The sequence below is a fragment of the Protopterus annectens genome, chromosome 6.part1, assembly GCF_019279795.1.
Source record: "Protopterus annectens isolate FY-2018-M chromosome 6.part1, PAN1.0, whole genome shotgun sequence".
Lineage (NCBI taxonomy): Eukaryota > Metazoa > Chordata > Ceratodontiformes > Protopteridae > Protopterus > Protopterus annectens.
Genome location: NC_056738.1, coordinates 180,077,694 through 180,098,811, shown reverse-complemented (window position 1 = coordinate 180,098,811; position 21,118 = coordinate 180,077,694). Strand labels below are relative to the sequence as shown.

At 39.4% G+C, this 21,118-nt stretch overlaps 1 protein-coding gene across 7 annotated transcripts in view; it reads right to left on the bottom strand.

Annotated features, from left to right (window-relative positions):
• Positions 1 to 21,118, bottom strand: part of MARK2 (microtubule affinity regulating kinase 2) — a 2,737,523-nt gene that overhangs the window by 2,201,350 nt on the left and 515,055 nt on the right. For all 7 annotated transcript variants that reach the window (XM_044075616.1, XM_044075618.1, XM_044075619.1 and 4 more), the window contains exon 2: positions 13,096 to 13,257. In XM_044075616.1, coding sequence (XP_043931551.1) covers positions 13,096 to 13,257 — 162 coding nt within the window. The remainder of the gene's footprint in view (positions 1 to 13,095; positions 13,258 to 21,118) is intronic.

The window sequence follows — 21,118 nt, the reverse complement described above, 5'->3', positions numbered from 1 at the left end:
CTTTTACTTTTCTCGTTAAAGGACTCGCAGGCATCCAAACTGGAGTGGACCTTGGGCCGGAGACAGAAGTAGGGCTGGCGTGTTTCGACGAACCCGCAGAAAAGCTAGGTTCCCCATTGACATCTGAAGCAGGCATCGGTAAAGCCTCTAAGGACATGCCATCTGCTTGAGATTGTGCAGCCTCCTCATGGGTACCTGCTTTATCCTGGCTGGCGGGAACCAATTTCTCTACCAGAGCAATGTCAGCCACAGGTGGAGGCACGAAAGGTAGAGGCGCAGCCAAAGGAGAAGCCTGTGTGGTTTTGGGCCTTTTCTTAGGTGGTTCTGTCGGGGCATCGGAAGCGCCTTCTATGCTTAGCGCGACTTGCTTAAGTCATTGGTTCACGAGGTAAAGGATGAGGGCCTGTAAGTGGCAACATAGGGTTTTAGGGACGAACGCTTTACAGTGGCTCTACTTGATAGAAGCACTGGGAACTAACAGCGGCATGATGCCAGGGCACTTCTATGGGCTAGGCTTCTAAAGGCTACAGGGGCGTTGGTCTAGTACACACCTATGAACAGATAGGGCAGTTTTCGTGGTCATGTTCCCTTCCTAAGCAAAAAAGGCATTGATCGTGCACGTCTTTGTGGGGAATCTGCTGGCCACACTTACACTTGCCCCTTCCAGATGACATGAACAAACGTTACAGTAAGAAGGCCTGAAAGGTTCCACAATGAGGTACTTATCTGAATTATTTTATCAGATGTCAGTGGTAAGCAGGAACACCTGGCATACGACTGGTGGGTGAAATGTTCTGAGGGCTGGTGCATGCAGATGTCACTTTTATGGCCCACATTCCTGTCAGCCACGTCAGATGTTCAACGCACCAGGAGGGACTGAAAACTTTGGAATACTGGCTGGACGCACGTAAAAGAAGGGTAAACCTATATGTGGAATACTGCAACATAGGAATAGGAGGACATCAGTTGATCCTGACAAAACTGTCACAGAAGCTAAGAGTATTAAAAGTTGAAGACAGCGGAGTGTTTGTGGAAAATAATTGCTCACTGTACACCAGGAAGAAGGGAAGCAAATTTATTCCAGCAATATGGCAATGCCAAGTGGCAGGCGTGAGATTCATGCTGCTGTATCCAGCTGTCTTCAGAAATTTTTTCCTAGAGAATTAATGACATCTTTGAGGCAGAGCAGGCTAAGGAGGAAATACAAGGGGTTATCCAACAAAAAGTGACCCTTCAAACAGAAGAGCATTCCGATTCTCATTCTTCTGACAATACAGCTCAGAAACACCTTGCCAGTGAAACCTTTTCCAATGTTCCAAAGAAGAATGCTTGAGACAGAAAAAGAAGCTCGGGAGTGGACTAAAAGAATCAGGAGTACCTTGGACTTGAACTACAATTTAGTGTTGGGAGATGGAGATAAACAGGAAAAAGACCAGCAACACCGAAATTAATGTGACATTATAAAGCATCAACCATATTTGTGAAATATGGCTTTATAAGAAAAAGTGGCTGAGTAAGGCTACTTTTTTGACTTTGTTAAACTTGTGGGGGGAATAAAAAGTATACACCCCACTTTGCATCATTAATATTTAGCAGTACACTAAAAGGTGAAAAGAAATCAAGTAAAATATTTTTTTATTCTTAACATTACTTGTATGAAGTATTTTATTATATAAACCACATGTTACATAGTAAATCGGTTTTGTGCAGTATGTATTCAGGGGTATTTTACATGTGGGGTGAATTTTTTCAGTAATTTTGTATGTGATAAAAATATTAAAGTAAAAGTTTTTTGTAGTTTTAAGAAATACAGGCATTACAATATAAAGAGAAGAAGCTTGACAACAGCAAGTTTAAGTTAATTTGCTGTAATCTTGGGCTGCTGGGGTAGGGATTGTAAATGTGCACTGATTATATGTGGGTGCACTTCAAAACAGAAGTACACAAGCAAATGGCTAACGATCTATCCTGAAAGATTGGAAGCCAAAACAATGAAACAAAACATTTATGATTCTCTCAAAGGGAGGTAGCAAGCCCCACAGCACCCCTCCTAGCTAATTATATATGTCAACTTCAGTCTACAGTGGGGAAGGGCAAATTCCCTGATCCCATCTAAGCACAACCTGGCAGAGACTCCAACAGAGTGCTCCCTTACATGTTGAGGCAAGACATTTTCTCTTGTTTTTGCACAGATGAACGTCTAGATTAATTCCATTGGTTTATCCTAAAAACAAGTGTTCTGTATGCATGTAGGCTTGAAAAATAATACAAAATTATGAAAGCTACAAGAAGTTTCAAGATTCTTGCACATGCAGTATTAATTTTTTCCTTCGGTGACTGCTCAGTGGGAATCAATAAGTCTCCAGCTGAAGGCAATTGTAACATTCAGTTTTGATCTGAATAAAATTGACAAAAAGCCTCCTACATGTAATCTGCAGAGTTGTTAGCCATTTTTTCCTCATTGCTCACTATGTTCCCATGGAGACAAGCAGTCTGCAGGTGCAACCAATTAATCCTGAGAGTTCTGAGCATCATTTGCCATAGAAAATGCAAAACCTAAAAGGTACAAGGACAAGCAGTTCAATATAAACAAAAAAAAAGGTTGAAATTATTGGAAGTGAATGAGAGACAGGAGCTTCCCTAGCAGCTATAGCACTTCAATGCATTTAATAGAACAGTGTATAACTTAGTTTTATTTAAAGATAGCCAGTGAACTTTTTCTTAAGACTAAAAGTAAATGTTTTCGGAAAGCATACAATCAGTTTTTCGCATCTGGAAGGGGAAGAGAGTTAAGAAAAGAACAGATGGCAATCAGTCTAAGTGGGAGAACTGGCTATAACATATGCTTTAGCATGGGTAAACTTAATTTTAGGTTAGGTAATGCTTGTGACTGCAGCTGTTGATTTGGGGCAATTGTTTCTATCAGGAGGGTTAAACATTTTTTGAAAATGAACATAGTTTTGTGGGTCTGTTCTATGTTAAAATGTCATGAGGTTGTTCTAAAAATCTATATAGTTTTTTTTTGTTTGTGGGTTTTCAATAAAACAGAAAGTCTTGAAAAATGTGACATAGGTTCAAATGAAAATGACAAACAATTGTATCAAAAATTCAATCTGCTTAATATTAGTGTGTGTATGTAACACAAAAGCTGGAAATGCATTAAAAAGTCTGTCCTATATAACAGGTGAAAAAAAATAACTTGACATAATGATATCCATATTACTTTGGAACATAAATGGACTTACAAGTATAGACAAAAATGGAGTATGAAATTGTATTAAGAAATGCAGAATGCAAACAGCAATCCTGCAGGAGACACATTTGGAAAGAAACGAACATGCAAGTTTGATAAAGAAAGTATTTCAAGACAGACATTCAGCAGAATATCAGAGACAAAAGAAAATGGGAGTAATTATACTAAATTACTAGAGAAGCTCCAATTGTGATAGAAGAGGGAGAAAACAATAATGGCAGACTTATGGTAGTAAGGGACTAATGGCAAAGGAGGATTATTATGCTGGCATGTATTTATATTCCACCAAAAACTGTCATTAGCAAGCTTAAGAAAATTTTGGAGGAATATTACTTACAGCTGAGGAATGGAATTTTATTTGCAACTGTTAGGATGTATCTGGGATCTAGAACAAGAAATATAACAAAAGAGGGCAGATTTCTTAAGAAATTTATGAAAATATTCCGTATGGAAAACATTAATTCAGCAGAAGGAACCTCTGACAGAATTTACATATTATATCCCAAGGTACAATAACTGGGCTAGACAAGATAGACATTATATTTCACAGGAACATGTGCATTTAATAGAAAAGTCAGAGGCTTATCCAATACCTTTACCAGAGGATGCATCAACAAAATACGCCAAAGGTGTTGGTTAATGATATAGAAATGATAGACTGGTGCTTTACTTATTACAGAAGATTATTAGAATAGGAAGACGTTACCTCAGAGGGGATACATAAATTGGATTAAATGAAAATGGACTACGGTAGAAATAAGAGAGACAGATTTGGAAAGAAGTAATAGGAATAATTTAGAGAGGTTGACAAAGGTTACAGCAAAAGAAGAATCTCACAAAAGAAATGTACAACTGAAATAAAAAACAAGGGAGTACTTGGACAATATGCACAAATTCAGGAAAGGTTGCTGTTACAACTATTTTTTTCATAACTCTTAGAAAACGAAAACTTTTAGCACAACTAAAGCAAGAGTTATAGCCAACCTTGGAGCTTACAAGAAAATATTCGCAAATTCCACCAAGACACTACTTTAGAAATTTATGAAAATATATACTTGTGGGAAAACAAGAAAAGGCACAAATGGAAATATTTATAGACTTGATTCTGCCCAGGACAGAGTAAGAGGAGGCTTCAACAAATAGCTAGCACAGAAAGAGATGAAATAAAAAAAGAAAACGTAATGTGTAAATCAGAGTCGCCATTGAAAGGGGATTACAAGTTAAAAGGGTAAAGAGTGAAAAAGAGCTAGCTAGAAAGACTTGCTAATCAACATTTAAAAAAAAAGTAAGGGAGGGTGGCAGATGCACTATCAAGAGAGAGAGAGTAAAGACCCTTCAGATACGGCTTCATAGAGACCCATTTAGATTTTACATAACTATAAAGGACTATGCTTACATCAGCTTAGAGACTGGCAACGATATTATAGAACTGACAGATATGAAATCACTATGCCTTTTTTGGAGGGCAGGCAAACATTTAACACTCGGCCTGCACCACTGATGTACAGTGATACAGCCCCTGACTACCACGTAGACAACCAAAGAGTGATTAGCAGCTTGTGTGCTTTACAATACATGCAGACTTGAGGGACAGGGATTAAACTTGTGTGTACTTCATGGCTGATACCTAGTGCAAGATGAGGACATATGGGAGCACTGTCTTCAGGGGGACAGGGCAGTAGCAGAGTTACTAGAGGAAGGACAATATATCAGTACACCCAAATGGATGCACCTCCCAAACATGTCAACAGGTTAAATTAAGGGCGAGGGAACGCAGCTACATATACAAAAAGCATGCTTCAGCAGTAGTAATATTGCTTTGATCTCATCAGCCCTGAACACAGGTCAGGGAAAGTCTAGGGAAGGCTAGTCTGGTTCAGTAGACATAGGTCCGGGGGGCAGCTGTGGGGAGTCTCAAAAAAAAAAAAAAAAAAATATATATATATATATATATATATATATATATATATATATATATATATATAGTGCAAGCAGCATGCTCTTTACACTCAGATATTTGGAAAAAGACAAATCTGTTAAACGCTGCTACAATAAGAGACCCAGCTAACAGATGCTAACACCATCTGCTTAACTTGTTATGTTCGGGTCTCAAGTTAGGCAGTTAAACCTGTAAGTACTAACAAGCAAAGATGGTGGCAGAATAAATATAGCAGATTTGGTTCTGCCTGCTATCCTTACCAGTAATGTGCCCCTGACTTCCTATTATAAACTTAGGAATTGGCAAAAACAGATATGTGTTCACATCCTTCAGAAAATGCAAGTGAAGTCTGAAACTCAAACGTATATCATTATTTTGTGAATTCAGTCCTCATTAATTTGTCCGAAAACTACGAATTTCATCCGAAACATACCAAACATGGGGCAAAAATCCAGGCATTACAGTGTATTTCTGACAGTACTCGCCAAGTGGTTTATGGCTTTGAAAGCCAGTAAAACATTTGAGTGTTTTTTTTTTTTCCCCGTAAGTAGTAGTACATGGAGCATAAAAAGCTACATGCACTACGAAGAATGCTGAATGTCTCTGATCATAACCTTTAGTTATGTGTTATCGACACAGAAGCCAAGATTACCTCTCAAGGTATCCACGTCTTGAACACAATCAGGTTATGATCGGCGACCTAATCGTAATCCTCAATATTACAGCAAGGAGTGTAAGAACACACAGCTACTGTTGGCAAGTCTTGATCTAGAGAAAGCATCTGATAGAGTTAGCTGGGATTTTCTCATTAACACAACTGTACCACTCGCATTCAGACATTCTACATGCTTCTGGAAAGTAATTCAGTAGATTGGCACAAAGAAACTGTCAGGTTGCAAGCTAAAGACAGGAGCTGAGAATGATAAATATAATCAGACACCATTCATAAGGGATTCCTGCAGCAACCTGCTCACTAGGTCACAGGACATAAAAGCTAGATGGAAAAAGTACTTTGAGCAGCCTCTGAATTAAGACCACCACACAAAAGATGAACTGCCCATACACAGCCTACAATGAAAGAAGAAACAGCCCACCCTAGAAAAGGAAAATGAAGTTAGAGAAAGCAGCAGGCTCAAATGAGGTCAAAGCAGATATAATCAAGATGCTCGGTGAGTTTTGAGAAAAATGGCTCGGGGGAGTACTAATAGTATAAAGAGAAAAAAATTATTTAATGACTGGAAAATAAGCATTCTAGCACCAGTGTACAAGAATGAAGGGGACATTCATGCAGTGCGACAGGAGCTTGATAGCTCTACACTGTCCATAGTCATGAACATGCTGGAGATGATGACTGATAAATGAATGTGCAAAACAGTAGAAAAAATGAGAGCTGAACAGTTCATATTCCGGTCAGGATGCTGCATACCTGACCTAATGCTTGCAGTGACAAAAATATTGGAGAAGAAGCTAGAGCTGAAAGGGTCCAAATGGGCATTCCTAGATTTGACGAAAGCATATGACAATGTACAACAGCAGCTGTTTGGGGCAATACTGCCATTGTATGAAGTCCCAAAAACATTGGCAGAATTAGTGCAAGCTATGTACAAGGACCCAAATGACAGAAGTATGAACAGTGTTTGGATTCGCAGAGGGGTACCCAGACTGGGTTGGATTTCATCAGGGTTCAGCTTTGAGCCCACTACTTTTCATACTTTTAATGAACTACAGCAGCAAACAGCTTGGAGGGGCCATAACAACAAAGCTGCTGCATGCAGATGATGTGGTATTAAAGGCAGACTCTGCTCAGAAGAAGCTGAAGATAGAAGAGGAAAAATAGTGGAACAGGTTAACAGTTTCAAGTATCTGGGAGGGGTGGTTTAGGAGAAGGGAAGTTTGAAGGAGGATGTCAAAGAAAGAATAAGAGGGGCTGCAACCAACTGGCATGGAGTATGACAGAAGAATGCCAAAGAAGCTAAAAGGTAAGGTATTTAAAACAGTGGTGCAAACTGTACTTCTAAGCAGTGAAGGCAGAGCAGCTGAGGAAGCTACAGGGGATGGAAATTAAAGTGCTTGAGATGGATGGTAGGATGCCCACAGTGGGACATGCAATGGAATGATGACAGAGAGAAAAATGAAAATTACTCCATTTGCAGAGGTCAAACAGAGCAGATTACACTGGTTTGTAAACATGTGCAGGAAAGCAAAAGGCGACTTGAAAATTTGGGAGAGAAAACAAGGCAAGAGGAAATAAGGACATCCAGCAAAGGGATGTATGAAGTGTCTAAGGGAAGACCCGAGACAGTCGGACAAGATTCTCAAAGGAAAGACAGTGACACTGAATAGACAGAGGTGGCGACAGTTGATGTGACACCCCAATCCCATTTAGAGAATGGGGAAAAGGAGGGCTGATTATGAGGAGGAGGACAGAACAAGTTTAATATGGAGGAGATATGAAAAGTCACAGGCACAAATTAAAATGGGAAGGCTCCCTTTTGGCAAACTGTGTTTGAACAATGCAACTAGGCAGAGAAGTCCTCCTCCACCTCTGTTTAGACTAGAGCCATTAGAAACAAATTCAAGGATATAACTGGTTTGGTAATCAAGAAAATACAGCCTTATCTGCTGATATTATTTTTGTACTGTATAAATGATATACTGAAAAGGACATTTCAGAGCTGCAAAACTTGTTCAGGTCTTTTCAGGATATAAAATAAATGCAGTTAAAAGCTATAGTGGTAAACCATGCACAAACTGATTCAGCAATATCCATATTTTTCGGGACATGATAAAGTATTTACACATATGTACTGAAAAGGATTCTGTTATCTGGTTAGGGATATGAAGAAAGACACTAGACAAATATTTAGAAACTGGAAGCTCTTGATTAAGGATAACTGACAGCAAGATGCAAGCAGTGAAAATGCAATTAGTCCCTTTAGTCTTACACACAAGTCAGGAGTATTTTTATCAACCAACCTCCATCACTGCAAAGCCTAGGATTCTAATGAATACCCCAGGGTTCTAATATTAATGTCAGAAACTCGCAAGGTTTAAGAGCTGGCCCAAATGAAAGTAGCAACTATTTATAAACCAGTCACAGGCAAAACACGTGGTGTCCCTGACAACAGGCTGAGGGACAGCGCCATCTTCAAAAGTTTTATCTTTTTCTGAAATTAAACAGATGGTCTTTCTTCTGAAATACATTAGGAGGAGCTCTGATCACGGTGGGTGGGTGGGGGGGGGGGGTCAGACAGAAAAAAATGGAAAACCTGAAAAGGTGGGTGTGTCTTAGCAGCAATATTATACACAAGCTAAAGGGGTAGCACATTTCACAAGCACAAGGAGCTCCAGATGTTTGGCAGCATCCTTCTTTGACCTTCTCTTGGCTGTTAAAATGGTTCACCAATTTTAGAGGGATATATTAAAATCAATGCAATAACGAAATTGCCACCACGAGGCAAAAACTCTTCAGCATCAAAAAACTTGTCACTCAACAGCAATCACTCTGAGTACATTAATTTAAGACTTGGGAAAGCAGTAAGTCATGGGCAAACATCACAAATCCTGCATAATGCTGCTAGAATGCAAGGCTCCCTATCTGAACTGTAAGACCAGCTAATGCAAGTCCTGATAGGTCAAAAATTAAAGTGCGATGCCACTCCAACAACAATGAATTTTGAACCTCACTGTTACATACGTATGCTAACTCCATGTTTACTGTGCAGCCTGGAATGGGGGAATACTCAGCCATACTGCACTCTGGCAATTAGTACTTATTCGCCTTGTCTGCACTTAACTTTTTGTTCTTCTAAAGATTCACAGAGGCACTGATTTTATAAAGTGGAGACAGTCCAAAGACCATATCACCTTGCCAATACCCACCTTCATAAGGCACCTCATGTTTTCAGAAAGACAAAACAAGTAAGGTCCAAGATGAATGTACAGGTGGTCATCCAACTATCACACTTGTCTTTTTATGTTGCTGAAGTTTAGTCATTTACAGGAGTTCAGTCCTTTGTGACCAAGAACTTCAGCGCACCAAGCTTGTCTTTCAAAACTGTTTTTTAAGTTCTTGCAAATTGTTTTCATTACTTCAGTAATGCTGTCTATTCATACTGGCCTCTGTCACCCACTTCTTTTGTCTTACAGGCTTCCCTGCACCAGTGTCTTTTCTAGTGAACCATGTCTTTGCAATATATGGCCAAAGTTTTAATTTTATCATCAGGTCTTCCAGTGAACATTCTGAGTTTACCTACTCAAGTACTGACTTGACATGATCTTGCAGAATACAGAGTTCAAAATGTTTCTCCAACACCACAGTTGAAAAGTATCAATTTTTTGGCATTCAGGCATACACAGCTTTACTTGTAGTCCAATTCTCAAAGTCTTATGGTACTTCTAGGAAAACCGTAACTTTAACTATATATATATATATCATTCCTCTTTTAGGTTATTATACAGATTTATCATACATTCCCTTCCAAGAAGCACACTTCACAATTGCAATCACCGCAGTCCAAGAAAATAAAGCCTTTCACTGTCTTGACTTCTTCCCCATTTAATGCTGATTAACAAACTAGCTTAAGCCAGCTTTTGTGCTTTCTTCTTTCACTCACAGCAAACTTTCAATTCGTCCTCCCTTTCAACCATGAAAGAGGTTTAATCTGCAAATCTGAGATTAATATTTCTCCTAGCAATTTTGATTCCAGCATCTGATTTGTCTAACGCAGCATACACACCCTCGTCAGAAGTATAAACTAGCTTTAGAAGCAGCAGAGGCACCAAACTGCCAACATCTAATGAATAGAAAAACGCAATAAAATTTACTTCTGCTTTACTGACTACTCTAAAGCCTCCAAGTTTTTTTACCATTAAACAAAATGTGGCATGTTCTTAGAGAAAAGTAGATACTAATTCATCTTATTTGCTTCCCAAGGAATCTCTCAACAGAAAAAAGTACTAGTAAAACTGGGTATGGAATGACAGACTGGTTCAAGACTGAGAAAGGACTAAAACAAGACTAGGCTTTTAAACTAATGGAAGATTTTTCAAGGGATGCTTAATAAAGGATCAAAGCATACTCCTTTGGCCCACACTTCAACATACACATTCTGTCAACCATTTCCAGCAATCCTGCAAGTCCATGGCTTCCTGGAACGCTAAGAATGAAGCAGAACTACAGCGCTTCTCTGTCACTGGCTTCCCTAGCTTCTAACATTAACATATTCATACCAGGTAGTGGTTTGTGGGTATGCTTACAGTGCTTCCTTCCATTACCAATATTTGCAAATAAACAAGTTAATGAGCTACAGAAGAAAATTTATATTACACAACTACATAAAGTAACATTCAATATATACATTACACAATCCATTACACACTGGTCCATTAGCATTAGACAGATGTTACTGGTCATATCCACTTTTGCATAATGACTCCACATCCCACAAATGGACTGTATTAATCTTGGCTTTTGATGTTGCACAGTGCCACCAGCATGCAAGGTCACTGGAAACATCGGCCAAAGATTTGTGTATACCAAGCTGTGGATCACATACATATGCTTCAATCTTTCAGTGGTAAGCCTTATTCCTGACATGCAGAAGCACCGAGTAATCAATCTGTCCCTCCAGCAAGTCGAATTGGTTTACTGCTGGAGATTAAAGTTTTTAGTTTGGGTGCTGTTGTGGAATCACACTTCTTTTGTGGAAGTTTGGGGGATCAGGGAGAGTTGAGTCCTTAGAAGCAGATAATCCTAGACCATAAATCACATACAAGTCTAAGAGAATACAGGGACAGGAGCTCAATCCTGTTTTATCAGATGAGGGTCTTTAGTCCAGTAATCTTTTTAATTAAGAACCTCTGGGATTTTTCTAGCTGCTTGAAAATCACAATTTCAATACTCCAATTCTGAATGGGAACCCACAGCTCACATTTCAGAAAACAATTTGCACACACCTAAGCCCTTAAAGGTAAATTTGCAGATGCTTTAGCTAAAGATGAGATGATGTGACTAGTCATTCTTCACTCCTACAGTGTGCAGCTGGTAACAGGTAACAGCAGAAGTGACCGAACAGAAATAAGACTGGAGGTGGGGCAGTGGGTGGAGCTTGGTAAGATGGACATGGTCAGCTAGCACAGGGGAACAACATAGCACAAAAACAATGCTAAAAAGTAATAATTCTCATTTGACTCAAGTTATTTCTCACAATATTCCAGTCCCCTATTATAAACCTTGCTGCCTTCAGATTAAATGTACCCCTCTCAGTATCACAAAGCCATCAGCATACACCAAATCTAACCAAGAATAAACTCTGTTTTGATATGTATGACCTTTGATCACAGGGGAAAGGGAATGTATTTCTATGAGAAGGATGCATTCACCAGTAGCGCCCAAGACCCTGGCTGAGGACTCCTTTCAGAAACAGATTGTTACAGAAACAAGTAAGGACCAGAACATATAAACATAATAATCACAAAAAAGTGAGGCTGGAACAAACTGCTCACACAAAAAAGAGAATAAACGAAGTAAGCAGTTTCCAGTTCTCTCTCCCTCTCTAATAAGGTAGGTGAGCATTTTCAATCACAGCATTGACATAACTGTAATAATAATACACATTTAAAGAATATATACACAGAACAAAAGCTCTCCATATTTAACACCAAAGGGAACACAAGTAAATGAATAAGCAACGATACAGCAAATTAAATAGTTTCTAAACTTTGGCAATCATCTCATTAAAATCCTTTGAAAATTAAAGCACCTTAACACACACTAATCACGGACATTCTATACATTCATTCATTGTTTCCAGTCAATCTGTCTTCTCAAGGTGTGCCAACGCCACCAGTAACAAAACTGAACCAGCAAAAGGAGCAAGACTAAAATACTGGTCTCCTGAAATACGGAAATATTAAAAAAAAACTCTAAGTCTACCAGTTGTGATGAAGAATCCTGGCTACATCAAATTGTTGCTGGCATTTCTTGTCAATTTCTTTTTCTGAGGAATACTTTCTTCTTCTGCTTTTGTCAAATAGCTAGGTTACAGAATGAAATCAGTAAGCCAAAATCTGCTTTCATGACTATCATTAATAACCACCAAGATTCTACATTTGAAGCTCAACAAAACAGAAGCAATAAACTTGATTTGGAGGATTATCTAATCTAACATTGTTCTTCCAGATCATGTAAGCAGACAAAGTCAGAAGAGACTGTGTTATGTACTGCCTAAAGAACTTAGACAGATCCTACTTATTTTTCAAATCTAAACTAGTTGGAAAGATACCAAACTGCAAAACTTATGTAAAGTCCAATCACTTTTACAAACAGCTTCTCTTACAGATGGAAAAGTAACCTCACCTCCAAGCAGGAGACAGCAACCCTTGCATGCATACCCACTAAAATCATCAACTGGGAGGTTGCTGCACCATGGAAATGAGCCCCCCCCCCCCCCCCCACACACACACACACACACACACACACACACACACTTCCTTTCAAATATTAGACTTTAAAACAAATGGTTGAATTTAAAATTTCTCACCTGGAAAAAGCCTTCAGCAAAATTTCCTACACATCACAAAACTCAGCAGCAATGCATCCTACTTCTGCATGTACACAGTGGGTACATTTCTGGCACTTGAATGATTAGTCATCCAAAATACAAATACAGGCTGGGCTGAGGATCACAAATGCATATCCTCTCAAAGCCCCAGTGTATGAAGCTGATTTAAAACTCATTTACTCTGTTCTGACAAGTCAAACCAAGTATTCTCAACCTATATCCAAAAAATTGAAAGTTCACCCTAAGTATTAAAAAATCCAACCAGAAACGTACACAAAAGAATTAAAGCAGGTCAGCAACTACAGATAGTGGCAAATGACTTCCATAATTTTCATTACCTCTTTTCCTGTTAGAACATGGCGTGCCAGTTTGACTTTCGCAAAATTTCCTTTGCCAATAGTCTTCAGTAACCGGTAATTTCCAACATGAGGTTGCTCATCAGCAGGACAACGTAACATGTTAGACTTTGTATTCGTTTTAGATTCTGAATGGCTCACCATCTGTATAATTAAATGAAAAAATAAGACTTCAGTCTTCCAAAATCATTTTTGTGCAAGTGTCTTTTAGGTTTTAAAATGACTGCTGAAGCCTTCACTTTTTAAATTACTATGTAAACAAAGATACTGATAAGAGTGTAGATATTCAATTCATATTAAACTTTTAAAGTAATGAACAGACAACCCTTTCCTCGAGGCTCCATTATGAAATTAAAAGTTCAAAAGGACAGGACTGTACGAGCAACTTATCTGTATACACACTAGGTGCAGGCAGGGTGTGTACAATTATGCCATTATGGTTTTGAGTCAGCAGGAAGGAACTCTTCCCCAGATTACCTGGATACAAATGAATCAAACTAAACCAACTCCATATACAGCTGCTTAAATCAATAGTTTAATTTTTTTTTTTTATTTTTTTATCTTAACTCTCAAACATGCAGCAAAAAATACAAATTATACTAAAAGGCAATGTGATTCTGACAGTTTAAGGTTTCAGACTTGACACAATGCTAATATGAACTATATCATATGGAAATGAATGCAGAGCAAACAGTTTAAGCAGCCGAAAATATGAGAGCAGAACAAGACATGGTACAATCCAAAAGCAATCTGACCTGAGAAGGATACTCCTTTTTCAACTTTCAGACAAAAGCCTGCCTCTGCCTTATAATTTCACAAACGGCTATTAATGCCAGCTGCTATCAAAAAGGGGAAAAACACATTACAGCTGATAGAAAACTGTAAACTGAAATTTATTAAGATTTTCCCTATATGATCTGTGAAACATGCAAAACAGCCAAGTGAACCACTCTACCAAGGAAGCTAACTGGGTTTAAAAAATAAAAATAATATAAAAAAAACTCTGCAGTGTCAGTGGCCCAAAAGGTGGCACACACGTCTTTGGTGCAGAAGGCTGTGGGGTTCTATACCCACTCCAGATAAATTGAGTGCTGCTACACTGCTTCTTCACTTGCTCAACGAGCTTTTTTTTCTGTGCTGCTACACTGCTGAGTGCAGTCTGTCAGATAAGACATTAAATCAAGACCCCATCTGCCTGAGTTGGTGGTAGCTCAGGACGATGTAAAGATCCAACAGCACTTATCGAAAAGAGTAGGGGAAGCTCCCCAATGATCTTGCAAAATCCCTAGTAGTATAAATACCACCTTGGGCCTACCTGGAAAAGAGGCTATTGGCCTAATGGGACTAACCTGGTTAACAAAGAATGAACAAATCAATAAATAAAAATCTGCAATGAAACCAGTAAAAAAATGCAAATATACTATCAATATTCCACCTTCAAGATGTACTTTGCAGGCATTTGTATGTCTAAAGCTGAAACGTTAGTGGGTAAGAAAGGAGGATGGCTCCAGGGGTACAAAATCTAAAGGCAATTACCATTTTTTCAATAAATTTCCAAGTCAGAAAATTCTTATGTCTATTAACTCAAAGTGTAAAGGTTAAAAGAGCTGTGCAACCATTTGAAAATCTTTAGTCTGCAAATGAAGGCAACGTGGCAACATCACAAAATATGAAGCTAACGAAAGGGAATACAGTCTGAAGCAACCAAACCAGTTCATCTGGTTCATAGCACAAAACTAGAATGCAAGTCTGCAGTGATACATCTCTGTCAAAGTACCTATATTACCCTGCATACACAAAGCTCATAAATTAGGCAAATTACAATTTATGACTGCATTCACTAAAAACAGCTTCACAGGATTTGTCCTTTATAATTAAACTGGAGGCAATTCCACACTAACAGCCCCTCACTCAAGTGAGTATGTTCCAGCTTGCTCTGCAGGTGTTAAACTGCCTACCCACCCAACATACAATTACCTCTGGGCCAAGTTCAACTCTCTTAGTAGAATATGCCACTGAGTTCATGTACAAGAGTATAAGCATCCTACATCATCAGTAGGAGCAGCCCCCCCTTCCCCAACTTTCTATATGGGGTCGGGGGGGGGGGCATGTTAACCGTCTCCATCTCTCTTGATTCAATGAGACACTCCTGGCTTCTTCAGCACTCATACCAGACTGTCACAGATCTTCTCTCACACAGTCCATCCACCTCTTTGCTGGACGCCCTGGTTTCCACTTACAGATTTCTGTGTTATACAGTAGTACTGGTCACACCACTGTTTTGTACACTTTAATTTTCAGCTTCTTTGGCATTTGTCTGTCATACACTACACCTGACACTATGCCAGTTGGCTGCAGCCCTTCTGATTATAGCTTCATTCAGACTTCCCTTCTCCTAAACCACACCTCCCAGAAACCTGAAGCTATTAACCTGTTCCACTTTCTTCCCTTCTATCTCAATTATCAGTTTATTCTGATTTCTCCCATTTCCTATTATCACTGTCTTATCTGTACTTACTTTCATCTCATATGCCTTCAGTTTTGCATTCCGTTCCGCTATCCTCTGTTGAAGTTTTTGATCAGAGTCTGCCTGTAATGCCACATTGTCTGTATACAGCAACTCTGTCGATCTGTCTCCCCCAACCAATTTGCTAATGTAGTTTAATCACCAGTATGAACAGCAGTGGGCTCAGAGCTGAACCCTGGTGCACACCCACTTCCACTGGGAACCCCTCTGTGACAGACCAAATACCCGTTGGCAAAATGGTTAAGGCCTTCACCTCCCATGCACAAGGTACAAGGTTTGATCTGGACTTCTAGCCAATGCTTGTTTGGAGTTTGATGTTCTTCCAGTACCTCTGTGGGGTTCCTCCCACCTCTGAAAAACATGCCGAGTGTTTCCACCTGAATCTCACCAATGAACGGATTTGTGGACAGCAGCATAGACTCTACAAGGTGCCCTATAGGGGGAAGAGTTCTACTGACCAACCACTTTGGGCATCTACTGTGGTGCACAGGATCCTCAACAGAGAACACACATCACAGACTGCGCACCATGGCAGGGCTAGCCACTTGACAGTGTAAAATATGGCTCTATGTGATATAAGCATCCTACACCCCCGTCAAAACTGATGAGACTCTTTACAATAGGATTCCAATGATCCCCTATCAGAGAAATCAAGCAAGGCTTTCTGGTCTGGAAGGGCTGCCACATACTTAGGAGTCTTATCCATGCATCATTTCGCTGGACAGCAAAAGGCTCCCTTGGCTACCATTTGAAGTGCTTTGATATGTCCTTAAAGAGAGATCTGTGGGACATTGTGTCCTCAATATCTGTCAAAATTAAAAAAAAAAAAAAAAAAAAAAAACAGCTAGGATCTGTTAATCCAGTTCTTACTCCTCCTCAGAATCCAAGAAAATCAGGATCATTCAGCTGACTGCGGACAGACACAGATTTTCCTTCTAAAGGCAAGGACTCACGGACGCAGATGGCTGGACAAGGCTTGGCTGTCAACCATGAACAAAATTATACAAAGTCCTAAGCCAGCTGTAGATAATCATGGCGAGGGAGGGCTATGAGAGTATAGACAAACCACCTGAGCTAGAAGCTGCTGTAACATGGTAGACAACCATGGTTGAGAAGCAGCTGCCAATTTATGAATTGTAGAGCTATCCCCTACTCTCCAGCTTACAAACATGGACATCCCTCTGATAATCATATGGAGTTATCAGCCCCCCTCCTTTCCATAATCATGGAAGTAATGTATGCTTCAAGCTGCACATCAGGGGATCACTGTCCATTTCAGACAGAAAACACTGACTTTAATCCAGCAGGCATGGCAGTCTCCAGAAGGACAATGCCAAGGGCTTCCACACCATTACATTTTGGGTCCAAGGGTTACAAAAGTGCTTCCATGGACACAACACCTTCCTACCTAAGGAGCCTTAACAAAACAACCAGCTTAGAAGCCTCGCCCTCCAGTTTGCTTTTAGATCTGTTCTCCCTCTTCAAGAGCTTTGTTTTCTCCAAAGAGATATCCACACTGCCCTGATGCTGTACAACTCTGCAAGCTTGGTAGAAAGCCTCGAAATGGCAGAAACTCTCATCTCCATCTACAAGAGGGCTATTTCCCTTCTCTGAATCATCTTATGACTAAAACATTTAGAAATCTCATTAGAAAGGCTACGATCCAGCACTAAACAATACAAACAGTCACTGAAGCTCCAATGTGGAATCTGTCCTTTCCAAATGGACCTATTTTGCTTCTCTAGGGCAGACATACTATATGCTACATCATATACTGGTTTCCAAACAGTTAAACAGAAAACTGTTCAACAAAGTGCAGCAAATTGTTCCCAACAAAGTACTTATCTGCTCAGTCAGAATCAAGAGAACAGGGCCAACAGAAGATTAAGAAATTAATCTATTCCCACGACAAGAAAGATGTGAAGATGCCAACGGAAGACACCCTCTTTATATTGGGAATTGATAATGACAAAAGGAAGGAAGTGTTCACCATGCACAAAGGGGAGAAAGATGTGCAGCTCGGAGACTCGGCCTGAATGCCAAACTCAGCCTGTGGTATAGATACCATACATAATGACAACAGCAGTAACATAAAAAAACAAAGCATTCATTAACATTTTTTTACATGTGCTACAGACTGAAAAAAAACCCTACAATACTATGCATAAAATATCTTAACTGGTAAGAACAACTGACTATTGCAAGAATCCAATGTAAAAACAAACAAAAAAATGCACATTTACAGATGTTATCCAGCTGCTTAGCAATGTGACAACCTCAGAATAAAAATGCCTTCAAGAGTTCAGCAAAGTGGGGGATACAAAAAAATTCTGGCAAAATAGGTTGTTTGTCCTTTTTGCACTTCATTTGCTATTCAAAAGTGAAAGTGTGTGTGTGGTGGTGGTGGGGGTGGGGCAAACAAAAGTTACGTACCTACAATTACAAGCAAGAGCTGCTTGGGAAATTCTGCCATCAATAACCATTGGGATCATTAAGCATGCCTGTTAGGAAAATTTAAAAAGTATCCAGGTCTATCTTTCTCTCTCCTTATTCTCTGGAAACCCTGCATCTTTTTCCTCTACTCTCCAATTTTAATCATGCAAACAAAAGTGTGATGCAACTACTCAGCCAACAGCCCTTCCCTTACTCAAAAGGGAAAAGGAGTGTTAGTTAAAACAAATTTTCCAAGCAGATCTAGAATTAGGGTAAATGGATAGCTTTCATACATCTTAAGAAAAATTCAGTTTTTATTAAGCTTCATGGCAGACTCCCCTTGCTAGACATCGTAGGTGGCTTATCTACATTACAGGGGAGCTGTGATGAGACCTAGTGGAAAGGATCTGACTGAAAATGACCGTCTCCTCTTTTGAGCTGGGGGAGCTACAGGTACACTGGCAATTTTCATATGCAGGTACTGTAAATACCAATTTCCTCTATGTAGACATTGTCACACTGCAAACCATCTCATGTGAAAGGACTCATTAGGGATGAAGGCATTTTGGCTGCTCAGATTCGGAATGGGCGTGAGGCCCTGCAACTTTCTGGGTACAAAGAATTATGTGGTATAGTACCTTGTCATCACTAGTCTGCTGAAACCTAATGAATGGTTCTTTCTGGAACAAGTGGCATCACCTTCTTCACTTGTAAAAGAGGAAGTTTTGCACCAGTGGCAATACTGTAGAAAAATCTCATCATACCACTTTCAGCACAAAATGACACAAATGGGAGTTGACAATGCTGTCAAAACCACCACAAAGTAGGACCACTACTTTCCTGGAATTACTGTCTCCTCCAGGTACAAGGCCAGTGGCATTACTGGTACCTGGTTGATATATGACTGCCCAAATCCATTTCCATGCCATTATCAACTCTGCAATCTACGCTAAAAACTACTTGTCCCAAGCTCTTTTGTGCCTTGAAAAACGGAGTGTTAATGAAAATTAAATAATGCCTCAGTGACTGAAACTGTTTTTCTAAATGCCCTGGGAATACGAACATCAGACTGAAACACAGAGAGACTTTTATAAGGTGCATTCCCGAATGCCTCTTTGCAGTCATCATCAAAAAAAAACATACAGCACAGCTAATAGTTTCAAAAAGTGGATAAAGCCATATAGTTCTGCCTTCAGAGCTCCCTTTATACTGCATATAATTCATAGCATTAGGCTACTCACAGTCAAACATGTTGAAGCCTTGGTGAGGAGCTTCTCCCTGATGGATGCAATTGGGCAGGCCCTTGTCTGCATGCAATATTTCAGACAATAAATCTTTAGGAAAGTAGAGTATCCGAGTAACGTAACTTAGTGCCCTAAGACAACTAAGATGCAAAGATAAATTTCCCCAGCCTGTACAGAACTCTAGAATTCTTGTCAAGCAGGGGAGATTAGGAGGAATCCTCCTCCCCTGCCAATAATCTAGTACCACCACAAATACATCATGACTGTCCTTTTCCTCCTCTTCCTTCACTACTACTGTCCCTACACCGATCAATATCATTACTTCCTTTTCCTATGTCCCTCAAATCCTACTAAACGTCCACCCTAAAAGCCTATGTCAAATTCTCGTGTCTCCTGCAATGTTGCCAGTGGCGCCCCTCACCTTAATATAATTAAATATATATATAATTTTTCCCCCCTTGCCCAATACGGCCATTTACATTACATGATATGGACAGAGTAGCTATTATGACAGCTACTACTCCCACCTATTTTACATAACAGAACTTCTGAATGTGCATTTCCAACCTTTAGCTTACATGCAGACATTAATGTTTCACAGGCTTATCTTTTGTGTAGTTGCATCTTCTCATCTCCATCTGAACCCATGTCACATTTTCTAGATGTTTTGCTTCAATGGAAAAAAAAAAAGTGGAGATGAGGGTTCTGAACATTTAGTTACTTTTTCACCTCAGATCAAGCATCCAAAATTATGTACACTTTCAAAAAATGTTTTCTCCTACAGATGGGGACAATCACTCTAAATGCATGGCTACACATATAGGCATTATGTACCCTAAAATTAAGGTTACTCATGGTAACTCCTCTCCCCCTCCCTTAAGATGTGAAAAAAAGCTTGCATGCTTTCAGTAAACATTAACTTTTAGCCAGAAGAGAAAACTGTACTGGCTACCTTTAAATGAACTATTAAAGCTGCAGGAGAGAGGCAGCTACAAGTATAACTAATTCACCACCCTTTAAAACTTTTATTTATTTATTTGTTTTACATTTGTTGGCCGGGTTTGTCTGTCTGAGCAGAAAGCCCTTTTTCAGCAGAGACCTGGGGAGAAAAGCTCCATTATGTTACACGAAACAATTACAAACAGATGAGCAATATTCATTATATAAAACGTATTAAGCAGTTATAATTTACAAGGCATGATGTAGTAAGTACAATATATGCAGTACACATGATTTGGCATGTATCAGAAGCTAAAGAAAGTAAGAAGCAGTAAATAGATGGGAGGAGAAGGGAAAGAGGTTACAAAAGCATGGAAGGTATGAGGGTAAGTTGAATCGGGTCAGTACAGCCACTTATCTTTCCACAGAGATGCTTGTCAATTTATCTTTAAAGGTAAAATTACAGTGTTCACACTTCACAACTAATTGCTTAGACCTCCAGACTTCATATCTCCAAGTAAAAGCAGTAACTGACTTAGCAGATGCACAAAAGAATCTTTGTAAATTTCACTCAGTACACAATGCTCAACCCTCTCATGATTAATTGCCTGAATTTATAAACTTCATCTCCCTCCAAAAGCCTTTGCTAATGTCTTTACAACTACAAGAAAGCAACTTGTAAACTTACAGATGAGCTGAAGGCTAAAAAAAAACAAGAAAATAACCAAAAAAAGTACAGTTGTGTACACTTACGAAAATGTAGATGTACGAGTGTATTCACTGTTGCAGTCATCACATTTGGGTTATCCCTGCCAGGGTAGTGCTCGGCTGGCCCTAATATCAGAGGCTCAGTATTTCTGCG